The 14,903-nt window shown below is 34.7% G+C and overlaps 1 protein-coding gene and 1 pseudogene across 1 annotated transcript; one reads left to right on the forward strand and one right to left on the reverse strand.

Annotated features, from left to right (window-relative positions):
- Positions 1-6,124: 6,124 nt before the first annotated feature.
- LOC120167004 (DNA-directed RNA polymerases II, IV and V subunit 6A-like) lies at positions 6,125-7,885 on the reverse strand. Its single transcript, XM_039176148.1, has 6 exons — positions 7,840-7,885; positions 7,308-7,341; positions 7,032-7,207; positions 6,553-6,604; positions 6,361-6,428; positions 6,125-6,194 (listed from the first exon to the last, which is right to left on the reverse strand). Exons 1-6 carry the CDS (start codon positions 7,872-7,874, stop codon positions 6,125-6,127), a joined length of 435 nt encoding a protein of 144 aa, XP_039032079.1. The 5' UTR covers positions 7,875-7,885.
- Positions 7,886-10,161: 2,276 nt separating this feature from the next.
- On the forward strand, positions 10,162-12,424 carry LOC120167005 (annotated as a pseudogene).
- The last annotated feature ends 2,479 nt before the right edge of the window (positions 12,425-14,903 follow it).

The following is a 14,903-nucleotide window of genomic DNA, read 5'->3' on the forward strand; positions in this document are numbered from 1 at the left end:
TGTATTTTTAAAAGATATTTTATGATATTTACAAACATTATGTCACCTTGTTTTTTTGAGTTTTAAATGGATTTGAAATTTATGATGCCAGTCTAACTTAGGTTAAATTCTTTCTATAGAGCCTATTAGAAGTGATCCGATAAGTGCTCGAAGTAGTAGGATAGTTCGTGGTCAAGGTCATGGGTGAGCGACTCATCCTTATGTTTCTATAGAGGACCCATCGTTAGTTAGATATCATCATGTTTCACATGTCCATTCGTCTACTTCCATAGAGGATCTAGTTACACCTGCGAGAGACCCTCCCATCACTAAGGAAGAGTTTGTTGAGATAGATCAGGGTGCCATAGACAGAGTTGTTTATCGTATGTTTCAGAGGGTAGCTAGAGCTCCTGTTTATATGTCTGTTGTGGATATATCTACGTCTCTGGTGGCTACTGGATAGGTGTCGTTTGAGGACATTATTGGGGGACCTCCGACAGATGTTGAGTGTTGGTTAGAAGATACCGATAGGATTATGGATGAGATGGAGCTGAGGCTCAAGAAAAAGTTAAAGGGAGTAGTAACTTTTCTTAAGAAGGAAGCCATGAGATGGTGGAATTTGATTTTCATGAGTATCTAGATGGATCAATTGACTTGGGATCTTTTCAAGGAACGTTTTAGGAGTCTCTACATCGAAGAGATACTTACAGGAACGATGTCAGGAGTTTTAGAGTTTAGAGCACGGTGATATGCCTGCTATGGGTTATGAGATTGAGTTTATCATATTGAGTTGTTATGCTCCAGGGTTGGTGGACAACGAGGTGGATTGGTGCTTGAGGTTTGAAAATGGACTGAGGTATAAGATCAGGGATCAGATTGCTACCTATCGGGGAGAGGAACTTTGATACCTTAGTTGAGATAGCCAAGACTGTTGAGGAGATATAGCGAGTGGGTTTGGAGCGTATGAGGGATAGAGACCGATTGGTTCTAGTGATGTTTTTGCATGACCCAACAAGAGATGTAGGGACGAGTCTTTTCAGAGAGGTAGTATGATACCGTCATCCATTCTGACAGTTTCAGTTTCTAGTCAAGGTGCTTCTTCTAGAGCACCATTGGTTGTCACTTGTGAGTATTGTAGGAGGTATTATTTTGGAGAGTGTAGGAAGAAGATGGTTACTTGTTTCATATGTGGGTTCGTTGATCATTTCTTGAGGGATTTTCCAGAGTCAGTTTCACCATTTAGATACCGATTTAAACTCCCTTTCGTACTCAGAGTACAGTTCAAACTCCAACTGGGGGGTCGTAGTCAGTAGAGATTATATGGGGTCTACTAGTAGGGACCAACCTTCTCATACTAGGGTACAACTCGGATTGTGGCCACACAAGCTAGGTTGGTATATACTTCCAAATACCGACAGGATCGAAATGAGCCTGATGTGATTGTAGTTACTGTTACTATTTATTCAGTTTCATACTTTGCTTTATTTTATCCTGGTTCTACCTATTCCTTTGTATCACATTCTGTATTTGGGGTCTCAATATTTTGATTAAGAATACCTAGAGCTTTGTGACAGTTTAGATTCTCGTAGGTCAATCTGTAGAGTTAGACTGAGTTTATAAAGATTGTATTATAGAGATTTATAAGGAGACTTTGGAGTCGATGAAAGCTTTATTTTCGCATCTGTTAAGACCAAGTAAATTTCGAAGATGAAATTTCTTTTGAGGGGGTAAGTTGTCACACCCCAATTCTAGGGTTAAATTTTTCGTAATTTAATTTTGAGGACTAAATTGAAAATTCAGTGAATTTTTGGGAACAAAATAAATTTTTTAACTAAATCATATCCAATTCAGTAATATCCAAAAGCCCAAGGACCTAGGTATGATTTTCCCATTTTTATTTTTGGATGGGTTTAAAACCCAAAATCCTGAAACTTTTCATTTTTGGAAAGTTGAAATTTCTCTATCTTAGTTTCTTTTTTAAAATTTCCCGAGAAAGTTTAAAACTTCGTTTTACTGTCGATATTACTCCATTTAGTGCACCACCCATACCATTATGTTCCTTGCATCGTGTTGAGTCAATCGGTGTTTGTTTCATTGTCTTTGTCACTGGCGTATGGAGGGGGTGAGATAGTGCAAGTTTCAGGTGAAGTGTAATGGAGCTCTCTGTCGTTCACCGTTGTGAACCGAGCTAGGTAAGTGCCTTAAAATGCTCCTAAATAATTTTAGAAAATTTTCTGTAATTGTCCCATCTTTTGAAACCTCCTCACGCGCCATCGCTACGCGTGGGGATCGTCCACCGCTTGTGGACCTTCTAAAAGCGGGTTAACCCACTTATCCGCCTACCCAATCCGACCTGCCTGCTTGAATCGATCTGTACCGCATCCAAACTGATATATATCTGTTGACCCAAACCAAAACCAAACTAAAATTGGCCCAACTGAATTGACCAAACCTGAACTGATCCAACCGAGCCAAACCACACCAACCTGAACTGACCCAATCGCGATGAGTCGTGCTGAGTCGCGCCACGCTGTGTCGAGTCGTTTGACCGTCGCAGTTGAACGTTGGCCGGTTTTGACTTCTTTGAAAACCTCTCTCTGTATGTTTTCCAACGTCCTGAGTTTGATTTTTTGGTTCGTTTCGCCAAATTCTGACTTGAAAGTCCTGAGTCGAGCCCGTTAATCCGAAAATGCTTAGTATTTTTAGCATTTTTGCTTATTTATTTAGTATTTGATTATGGAATTAATTTGGGACTATATTTTCATGAATGTACCCATGATTCCCCTGACCGAAGGTCGACTAGATTCGGTACTTCCTGTCTGACGAATCAGCCCGTTACACGTTCTTCGAGAGTTACTTATAGGTTTCGGTAAATTGTTTAATCTAAGCTTATTATTTATTTTATGTTTGAATTTTAAGATAGTTTTTGTGATCCGTAGGGTCTAACGCTGTCGCCGATCATGATAGGCAGACCTGAAAGTAGGTTATCGTCCTAGACTTCTCAAATTGGTATATGTGTGTTCCTATTTGGTGTTAAAGTACTGTTTTAAACTATCCGTCTGAACTATTTTGAGATTTAAATACTCAAACTCCATGACATCTGTTTTACTGTATGCTTTGACTTTTTATATTTGGTTTTCGTATATTTCTGACATGATCTATGATTACCATAGTTTTGTATCTAATTTTAGAATTTGGCATGATTTAATGTTTTGTAAACTAAATTATTATGTTCACTATCATTGGGGGTATGATCGGAGGAAGTATCTCAGGCATAGTCTATAGCTACTAAGACCTAACTGCACTCCTTTGCTTTGTGCACTGGCTAATACTTTACCGAAGGCCCTTATGCTATCAGTATAAGGTCCTTACCGGGCGTACAGGTGGGTGTATGGTTCAGGGGAACATACACATTCTGGTATTCAAATGAGGGTAGTGTTCATGTTTTATAAATAAACTTTTACATACATATATTATCTGTATGTTTTATTCACCGTAAGGAGCACATTGTGTGTTTTAGTTCATTCTTTAAATTTTAATATTTCAGATAATACTAGACAGTAGGCTTGGCATCAGGAGGATCGATCTCTCCTCACTTTTGCATCACTGTATATTTTTGTATGCCCTTTTTTATACGTTGGTTACACGTGTTTTTACTATTGTCGTCACGTATCTGTATTACCGATATTTTGTTTTTTGACGCTGATATCTTTGTATATTTATCGTTATGTATTTCAGTATTTTACCGTTATTTATATTTTTATTCACCGAAATGGATTGCAAATGCATTTTGAATCTGAAAATGGTCTCTGAATTTGACATGTTACCAACTAGATCCGATCATAACTCCCAGACCGAGTCTAGAAGGTTACAAAATGTGACTTCCAGTCTATTGATTTGACTCTAACATATCTCTTGTAGTTGTCAACACTCTTGTCAAGGGTTTATTATCATGCAGAGGACTTGTTTTGCAAGAGAACCCTTTCGGGGGAAGTCATGGTACACGGAGGAATATTTCTAGATTATAACGTAAATCATTTATATCAAATTTTGAGCGAGTATAAATTTTCTAATTATCTATTATATAGTGTAAAAAATACATTATTTTAAAAATTTATATGTAGATATATATATTGATGAATTGAACCGTTAAAATTTTTAAAATCCAACAGTGGAAAATCTTTCGAGGACGTATAAAACTAAATTAGTAAGTGTATCACTCTCATAAAGTTTAAGATATATATATATATATATATATATATATATATATATATATATATATATTTCTCTGACTGGGACCAATGCACACGACAAAAGTAGTTTGCACACTTGGCATTACATTTTCAATTAAAGCAGGTTTTAACACATAGTGTTGGTCAAAATATTAATTTTAGATGTGGATGAGGGTAAAGTCTCAATATTGTATAATTTAAAAACTTAGCAATCGTGTAAATAACGTGTCCTTAGAAATCAACCCATGAAAGGATCAGCTGCCTCATGAAAGAATCGATTATTACATACAAATAATAGAAAGAAAAAAAAAACATTACAAGAAGTTGTCTGTTTTTACAGACAGCTTCATTCAATCGTGTATATCCATGACTATAAAATTGTCCCAACCGCTGACAGGTTTCTAATTTATGATCCGAGATTAAAGCAGGCATTGCAGATCAATTATCACCACAGAAAATTGTGGATTCATTTTATGATCCGACACACCGGAAATATATCTAATCAAGTTGAGCACACCGGTGTTTCTTCCCGCCGGTTGGGAAAAGGGGAGAGAAATCAACCCTTATTCTCTCCCCCGAAACCCCTTCCGACTGTTCAATTATGACCGCCATTGTTACATCTTATAGTCACCTTGGTGTGTGCCATGATATTGTTTTAAACCCTACCACTCCTCAGATCCGCCATCGAATTCTTCTTCGTCGTCTTCATCGCCGCCCTCCTCGTTCTCTCACTCTTCTGCATTTGCTTCATATTACTCATCCATTTTAAGTCCAGAAACTCCAGTCATCTGCAGAATTTCAACTCTCTCTGGACCGTCCGATTCCTTTTCGTCGTCTTCATCGCGTGCTGGGGGTTAACGGCAGTCATCCGCCTCCCGTTGTTTCAACGTGTTTGTTTACATCCTCTGTTCCCGAAGCTAACGCCGCCGCAACAGGCCAATTTCTGCAAACTCCACCTGGTTCTCTCATTGGGAATCTTCGAGCCTGGTTTCCTCGTTATCCTTCTCTTCTTGCTCGATGTTTCCGTCCATAAAACAACACCGAACGGCTTCTTCAGCGTCTTCTACGTCTTCGCTTCGTGTCTTCCTCTTTTCCTTGTACAAGTTTACTTTGTCTTCCTAGACGGTTCCAACGTGCATTTCCCGAAATTCTTTAACCGGAGCTGGCTTCCGTTCCACAAGGACACCGGCGAGGTTTTGTGTGCTTACCCTTTTCTAAGCACACTTTTGTTCGGCGTTTTTGCAGTTATTTTCATATTTTCCTTCTTGTTATCGTTCTGGAAAGTAGCTTCTCATGTAATCAACAAGGCACTGAAGCTTCGAATCTTTGCCCTTGCCTTCACAATCCTCGTTTGTTTGCCGTTACAAATTATGCTCATGGGTTGTCGGCTTTTTGGACGCCGGAAAATCCACCGCACGATGTGTTTGATATATCTGTGTTTCTCACCACCTTCGCCTGCGCGGTGGTCGCCGCCGCCTGCGGAGGATTGGGTCGGCGCTACGGTTACCGTATAACCAAATTATTATTACTTTGTTGTTGTTTCAAGTTTTCTCTTTGTTTGTTTTCGCAGTCACATAGATCGAGACATTCTTTGGCCATGCGGGGAAAAAATGTAATTAATGGCCATGCAAATGAAAAAATATTACGTTTGATGTATTTTCGTATATAAATTTATTCACTGTTATCAGATCAATGAAATCATCCCAGCGAAATAATATTTAATAAATAATTAAAATGTTTATTGTTTATTTTGCTCATTATATCATGTGATTTATATGATAAATAATTAAATAAATCAAATTAAAGGGAAGAAGAAAACTCGCAGCTGTTTTAAGTATGTTGATTTAAAAATAAGAATAAGGGTTAGAATGAGCCTATCTCTCTAAGAATGAGCAGGATAAAAAAGTAAAAAATCAGTTGCCTCCAACTTGTCTCTTCCATGAGCCTTCCACAATCAACTCATCAACACCCCAATCTTCATAGCTGAAATATTACACCAAATTCTAACCCATCAAAATTGCTTAACAGAAAAAAGCATGATTATCGCCGTCTATGTTCTTAACATAAAATCTTATATTCGTCTTTAAAGTATAAACGAGAACTACGAGACAAGATATGATGATCCATTATTTATATAGAATAATATTACCTTCCACCGGGCAAGTATCGACGAATGGTGAAGGGGATTTTCCGCTCCCGAAGCTCTTTCATTGCAATCTAATGTACAAAACCCAAAATAAAAGAGTGAGCATGATGAAATAAACCTAAAAGAATATCAAGTTCATCAAATTAACCTGATCCGAAGAAAATGTTAAAGCCCCCTAAAATAACGTAAGTTTACCTCAAGTGGATCAGACTCACCCTCCAGCTCAACCATAACTGGAGCATTCATACTGCACACAACAAAATGTTAAACCAGATAATACAACCGGTTAATATAAAGTTAAAAAACGAGAAAACCCAATTGTAACCAAAAAACTTTATCAATAACCTAACTATTTAGAATAATTTGGGTATTAGTTTAGGTTAAAACTGAAAATATTTCCTTCTTTATGGCAAATCACTAAAAAATTATCATCAATATACTCTATGTTGTAACCAAAATTATTATCAATTATGAAAGTTTTTAGGTAAATAGGAAATATTTTAGGTCAAAACTCCTCGTAGCATAACATTATCAATTGTAATCGAAATTATTATTAATATAACAAGATAATATTTTAAATTAGTCCATCATAAATTAATCCCGCTACGCAGCACAACCACTATGTTGAACCCCCTAAAATAAAGCTGAAAGAATCTGAAGTTTATGGAGTTAACCTGATTTGCAGGGCACGAGTACCCAAGATTCTAGCACGCTCATATTTGGTCATGTACTTGGATGTTTTACGACTAACTTTGTCATTATCATCTCGGTCGTCTTTATCTTCGCCTTCGATAGGATCGATCGGAACATCATCGTTGTTATTGTTTTCCACTTCCTCCTCGGCTCCTTCCATTCCAACAAAAAATCCCGACAGATATCCTTATCGCTCGCATTAAATTTCTTTCCAAACAAACAATGTAAAATGATATCAAAAAATGAAAGATCCTCACTTCAATCTCAGGCTCTGCTGGCTCATCTTCATATCTGTATCAATAAGTTGAGCAACCAAAACACACAATTAGCTGACCCTATTCCCATATGTAATGGGATGAGGGGAGGTAAGGTAGTAAGCTGCCCACAACGCCAGGTTGAGAACAGCTTCCGTGGAAAACCTCCTGCAGTCAGAATTATGAATTGTCCATGACCACAAGATTAAGAGCCTTGTGTCCTACCAACTGAGCTGGACGGGCAACCAAAACACACACAACAAAGCTCTAAATTAAACAATAAAGGCTAAGGCAAACCAAAAAACCATCTTTTTAATCGTATATGATTAAAATATAATATTTGATCAACATTCTTTTAATCTATTGATGTTCCATAGACACAACATTCTCTTTTATTGTTGAAATCACAAATCACATATTAATAACTTAAAATCCCAATTTGAGATTTCTTTTATTTGCCCAAACTTCAAGAAACTAGAAAATCCAATCATCAAAATCAATGAAGATAAAATATAAAAAGAGAAAGAAAGAGAACCCCATGTCCATGTCGTTATAGTCATCGTCTGCCATTGTTGAGATTTTGCAGAAGCTTGGTGAGTGTCAACTCTTCAAATCCACGGGTGAAGATGTACTTCCTTTGTAAAAGCCCTAATCCAAACATTGGAGGTTTATATAAATCAATCTTACTCATCTATAGCCGGGCTTTAACTTTTGACTCAAACAACCATTGAACTGAATTTAAAAGAGGTTAAAATAACTTTTGGTCCTTGACGTTGGGTTAAATGTGCAATTTAATTCTTTTTTTTTTGTATTGCAATTGGATCCCTGCTGTTGGCATCAAGCTACAGTTTGATCCCTCACTTTTTTTTTGGAGTGCAATTTGGAACTTGAAAATTTTTCTTTGGTATAATTTGACCTATTATTTTGAATTTGATTTTAATTTACCCTCGACTTTTTTTAATATAAGTGTAATGTGCATTATCAACGAAAGTTTCGATTTGAGGTGAATTGATGGATTTTTTTGAAAAGTATGGGTGATCACAATGTATTTTATTCAAAATTTTTCTTTCTTAATCATTGAAAATACATACACGTCCTACAGACGCAATTACCCGAATGCCAAACATCATGAAAGCCGTGTTTCACACCCATATTCATAGTGACATAATCACTCATAATATCATATAACAGAATGTAATAATGCTAGATCTTATGGCATGTCATTTATACACGAAGACTCTAACTTGATTATTAGAGAAATTATTTATTTTATTCTTGATGATTCGGTATGATTAGATCCTGATTTGATTTCATAATTTATTTATGGTTTGGTTCTAACATATATCATAATTAATCCATCGTAAGGTTTTAACCGTCATTGTCTTTCATATCATAAATCATTATACAATCTTATAATATTCCTTAACGTATAAGGCATTCATATTGAACAATGAAAATTCCACTTTCACACAACATGGCCTTTGTTATCGAATTTATCCTACAACTGACATTGCAATCAAGAAATCACACCAATTCACAAGTCGATCACTCAATGGAAGTCAACTTGATAGACGAAGGTCTTTTTGTAAATCAATTAAAGTTTTAGGAGCAAAACTATAAATTTCAAGAATATTGTTAAGCTATTGATACCTTAAAAAATGTATTGGAACGTTTTAGAGCTTTAATGTTTTCTATTAAGCTAAAGTTATTACAAAGTAGTATTTGTTATAGATACTCTCAATCATTTGACTATTAACACTTAATCACCCTTACATATTGATATCGATACTTTAGGTCACATTAAGTATTGATATGTCTTACTTATTGATACCTGAAATTAGATATAGATACTCATGCTTTCGATAGCGATATTTTTAAAACAACACTAAATATTTTTAAACATAATATTTTTTAAAACGGAAATTATCTCGCACAAATTAGTTTATATAATCTAATATAAACTTACTAACTAACTAATTTACACATACACAACAACAAAAATGGACAACAAAAAATAATAAATTACTCACGTCTTTATGCCTTCTTCCTTTACTTTCCTTTCCTGCCTTGTTTCTTTCTTCGAATCAATCTGTACGTGGGCAAATATTGTGAAATAATGTCTTGTATGTGTAAACAAAATATTTATTTAAACAACAATAGCTCCCACAAATTAATTTTATATAATATAATATATTATAATATACCTTAAACTAATAAACTATTTCTTTATTATAATATAACTTAGTTAAAATAACAAACTAATTAAGCACTAATTATTTTTATAATATAACTTCAACTTCAACGAACAACCTAATATACGTTTAAAGACACTAACAAATTAATTAATATTTTTATTTAATAACTTAAACTAAGAAACTAATTAACTTATTTTTTATATAATATAATAATTAAACTAATAAACTAATATAATATAACTTAAACTAACAAACTAATAATTATACTAACAAACTAATTAACTAGATTTTAGTTTTACCCTAAACCCGAAACTAACAAACTAATAATTTCATATAATAAACTAAATTAAACTAAAAAAATTACCTCACGAACTATGTTTGAGCCTTTATCTTCTTTTCTTCTTCTTCCTTTCTTTCTCTCGGCAAAGTTTATATGTGCTTATGCTTCTGGTTCTGCTTGTGCTTCTACCCTAAACCCCATATCCTTTATATAAAGCAACTGAGCGTTGGACAGAGTCATTAAATTTGATTGTTGAAGCAAATAATATTAGCATTGCATCGTCTAACTATTGAGCATTGAAAGGCTGACAGCTAAATTAACGCTGCAATAACGCAACTATAGATGCAACACATACAGCTACGGGTGCAGGAATCTCTCAGCTATGATGCAACGCATGCATGCAGCTACAGCAGCTACAGGAATCTCCCAGACCTTGGTCGCCGAGACTCCATGGCGACCTACCTACCACGCCGCCGTGACCTACACCGTTCGACGTGCATGGCCCATGCACAGTTCCCACGGCCCATGCACAGCATGCATCCCCTCCCCCATGCATTCCCACGTCCCATGTTGATTGCATGGCGACCTATTCCTTTGCAAAATACACACAGGTCGCTCGGATGCCATGGCGACCTCCAAGGTCGCCCGGATGCCATGGCGACCTCCAAGGTCGCCCGGATGCCATGGCGACCTCCAAGGTCGCCCGGATGCCATGGCGACCTCCAAGGTTACTGTAGAATTCACCCCATTCCAGCAATTAATCTGGGATGTGCATTAATTCTTGAAAAAAAAAGTTCGAGAACATTATCTCATGAATTCACCCATTGATATTGTCTTTCTTTTTAGCATATATTGATACCTTGAATAGGGTATTGATATTAAATGTAACACTGATATCCAGGTGAGATGATCTTATTCTAATATTAGATGTCTCATTAGTTATCGGAGTGACTCAAATATGGGTTTATGAATGAGGGGTTTTATGAAAACACATTTAAATAAAAATTTAATTAAAATACGAGTAACACTTAATACATGATCAAAATGATCTGACTCGAATATCAGATATCACGTAACCAAACTTACTATCTAATCATATTTATTCCATGGTTTTAAAGAATTAAAACTTTTAGTTTTAATTGAATTCATTTAATTTTTATCATCTTGTTAGAGTGTGTTATATTTTATTGAATTGTTAAATTATTTCAAATGGAAATATGGACTAGGTAATTTTTTAAATATTAACGATTTATTGAATTATTTTAAAGGATAAACATTGTCAATAGTACACTTTATTTTTGATCTGACTAACATTAGACACGATTTATTTAATTAAGTGTACTCGATCCCTTATGTTATTAGTGCGTTCGGTTTAAGTTCCTCATCCTTTAACCTCGGTTAACTGCCATTAATAAAAATCTGAATTGAGAATAAAAAATTAAAAAATATTTTAAAAAACACGTTGAATATTCAAAACAACCGACGTTGCCTTCTTCCTCTTCTCCTGTGCCTCTCATTATCATCTTCGTTCTCTTTTGTCCTTTTGGGGTTGTCATGACCTCCAGCACCATGGCTGGCTTTACTTCACTTGTTTTCGACCAGGTACTTTTTTTCTTCTTCTTTGTAATGTGATGCGTTTCTTGGAATGAGCTTGATGTTATCGGATTGCATAACCGGGCTCAGGATCGGCAATTTTCGAAAACGACATTCAGAGAGGTTGTGGGGATAATACTGGATACAAGGAAGACGTAGAGTTATCCGTGGCTTGTCATGTGTGTGACTTCCCAGTTTGTCGACCGTATTATGAGTACGAGAGGAGTGACGAAACTCAGTGTTGCCCTCAGTGCAACACTCGCTACAAGCGTAAAAAAGGTTCACTCTTGATTCTCATTTTTATCTCTAATTTTCCTAACATATTTGCTTCATTAACTTTTGTTTTTTTATTTCTAATAGGCATTGAAAGAGTTACAGGAGATGAAGAAGACAACTATGACGACCACGATGATTTTGATGATGATGAATTTCAGTCTAAGAACCGCCAGGATGATCCGGGTCTCCTAAGGCAAGATTATCCTTTTTGCAGGAAAACGGGGACGATAATATCCAGCAAAGGCAGCCTAATGGTCAAGCTTTCTCGGTTGCAGGAAGCAGTATGTTTTCATTTACTTTTGTTTTCCTTTTAAAACACTGATTTAGCTTTTTGTATTTACGGGCGTATCTGGTAAGGATCTTGAAGGGGACAAAGAGATTTATGGCAACTCGGAATGGAAAGAGAGAGTCGAGAAATGGTAAGTCAGGCAAGAAAAAAGAGGTTTAGTGAGCAATTATGATGTTGAAAATGATCGAGCTGAAGAAGAAGAGGAAGATTACTTGTATGCTCCTCTTTTGATCTTTAAACCTTGTAAACAAAAATTAAACACTTGTTTTCATTTCTTTGTATTTTGTAGGATGGTTGAAGCTCGACAACCTCTGTGGAGAAAAGTTTTGATTCCCTCGAGCCTGATCAACCCTTATCGGATCGTCATTGTCCTTTGGTTCATCGTACTTATCTTTTCCTCCGGTTTCGTATTGTAACACCGACCTATGACGCCTTTCCCTTGTGGCTCATCTTTGTTCATGATTCATCTACTGTGTATATGTTATGAATTCAATTAAACCTGGATATTTTGATGAATGTCTTGCTGAAGGACGGCCAAGAAGAAGAAGAAGAAGAAAGATGGGTATTTTTGAATATTTAACGTGGGTTTTTTTTTTAATATTTTTAAATTTTTGATTGTCAAATCATATTGTTAATGGGTTAACATAAATTAACGGTAGAATTACTTAAACTGAACGGGCCAATAACGTAAGGGACTAACCATACGTAATTAAAAAACTAGTGACTAAAGTCAGTCAGACCAAAAATAAAAAGAACTATTGACATAGTTTACCCTATTTTAAATTGTGACCAATTTAATAGAATGTGTACAAATTTGAGGAGTAAACTCATTATTATACCATGTCATATTATCATTTTTGTCTAGTCAACAACCAAACTTAACTACTAGTAGGGGTGAGCAAAACTCAATTCGACTCAAAAAATCGATTTTTTTTCAATTTCGAATTATTCGAGTTAAGTTATTCAATTTATTCGACAACTCGAACTATTGATTTGATTTTCAATTTCAAGTCGAGTTGAAAATTGACAATTTGAGTTACTCAAAAAATAAAAATCTGGATGATTATTTTGACAGTTTTATGATCTAGTCTTTGATTTCTTATTCCTTCAATTCCTCCTTCGTTTTAAGTACATCTTGTTATCCTCTATCGATCAGCCGAAAACCTCCAAGAAGGGGGTGAATTGTCCTTTAAAAATCTTTTATATGAAAGCAATAAAATATAGAAAATTTGGTACAATGATTTATAGTGGTTCAACCTCTCAATCAAGTCTATATCTACTACCTTAGCTCGACACTAAGGATTTTAACAAATTCACTAATTTGTTCTTTCTCTTTCTAGGTTCAAGAGTAACCTTTACAACTCACTAGTTTTTCTAAAGGCTAAACTATAACCTCTCCCCTCTTTACAAGGTTTGATTTGTGTAAACAAAAATACATAGCTATATAGGTATTTACAAGAATTAAGCTCACAAATAACGAGTTAAAAATATATACAATAAGCTCAATACACTTATGTACATGAGAAAGTGAATGAAATAGGAATGAAAAATCTTTTCTCTTGATCTCTAAGCTTGGATAGGTGTAGTAACATTCTTCAAGTGTCATTTGAGTATTTTTATTGTGTGAAATGAGTTGCTAGCCGTTTATGACCAGTGGGGATGAGTTATAGCCGTTAAAAGCTTTAAAAACATGCAATAAAGGCCACCTACAGATGCAGTTTTGAAAGTTGGGAGAAAGTTTTGAAATTTTGGAGAAAGTTTCAAAACTTTTAAACATATTGTTTTCAAAGTTACGAAACTTTGATGAAAGATTCGAAACTCTTACTTAAAAATATGACCGTTGAAGAAAACGAGCCATTAAAACAGTTTAAGGGTGTATGTATGTATGTATGTATGTATGTATGTATGTATGTATGTATGTATGTATGTATGTATGTATGTATGTATGTATGTATGTATGTATGTATGTATGTATGTATGTATGTATGTATGTATGTATGTATGTGTTGTATGTATGTATGTATGTATGTATGTATGTATGTATGTATGTATGTATGTATGTATGTATGTATGTATGTATGTATGTATGTATGTATGTATGTATGTATGTATGTATGTATGTATGTATGTATGTATGTATGTATGTATGTATGTATGTATGTATGTATGTATGTATGTATGTATGTATGTATGTATGTATGTATGTATGTATGTATGTATGTATGTATGTATGTATGTCTGTATGTATGTATGTATGTATGTAAGGTATGTATGTATGTATGTATGTATGTATGTATATGTATGTATTATGTAGTATGTATGTATGTATGTATGTATGTTGTATGTATGTATGTATGTATGTATGTATGTATGTATGTATGTAGTATGTATGTATGTATGTATGTATGTATGTATGTATGTATGTATGTATGTATGTCTGTATGTATGTATGTATGTATGTATGTATGGTATGTATGTATGTAGTAGTATGTATGTATGTATGTATGTATGTATGTATGTATGTATGTGTATGTATGTATGTATGTATGTATGTATGTATGTATGTCGTATGTATGTATGTATGTATGTATGTATGTATGTATGTATGTATGTATGTATGTATGTACGTATGTACGTACTACGTACGTACGTACGTACGTACGTACGTACGTATGTATGTATGTATGTATGTAGTATGTATGTATGTATATGTATGTATGTATGTATTTATGTATGTATGTATGTATGTATGTGTATGTATGTATGTATGTATGTATGTATGTATGTATGTATGTATGTATGTATGTATGTATGTATGTATGTATGTATGTATGTATGTATGTATGTATGTATGTATGTATGTATGTGGGGGTTAGAAAATTAAAAAATTGAAATCAATCCTTACCATAATACTATAAATAATCATAATAAAATTTGTATAGAAACTCGAATAACTCAAATCGAAC

Source organism: Hibiscus syriacus, unplaced genomic scaffold (assembly GCF_006381635.1).
Source record: "Hibiscus syriacus cultivar Baekdansim isolate YM2019G1 unplaced genomic scaffold, ASM638163v2 tig00111659_pilon, whole genome shotgun sequence".
Lineage (NCBI taxonomy): Eukaryota > Viridiplantae > Streptophyta > Magnoliopsida > Malvales > Malvaceae > Hibiscus > Hibiscus syriacus.

What these genes read in the sequence shown, in the direction of transcription:
- LOC120167004 (XM_039176148.1), bottom strand. Translation starts at nt 7,874, where the DNA reads ATGGCAGACGATGACTATAACGACATGGACATGGG. An exon ending in TATAACGACATGGACATGGG is followed by an intron (nt 7,342 to 7,839) that starts GTTCTCTTTCTT and finishes TTATTGATACAG; the next exon opens with ATATGAAGATGAGCCAGCAG. An exon ending in CAGCAGAGCCTGAGATTGAA is followed by an intron (nt 7,208 to 7,307) that starts GTGAGGATCTTT and finishes TTTGTTGGAATG; the next exon opens with GAAGGAGCCGAGGAGGAAGT.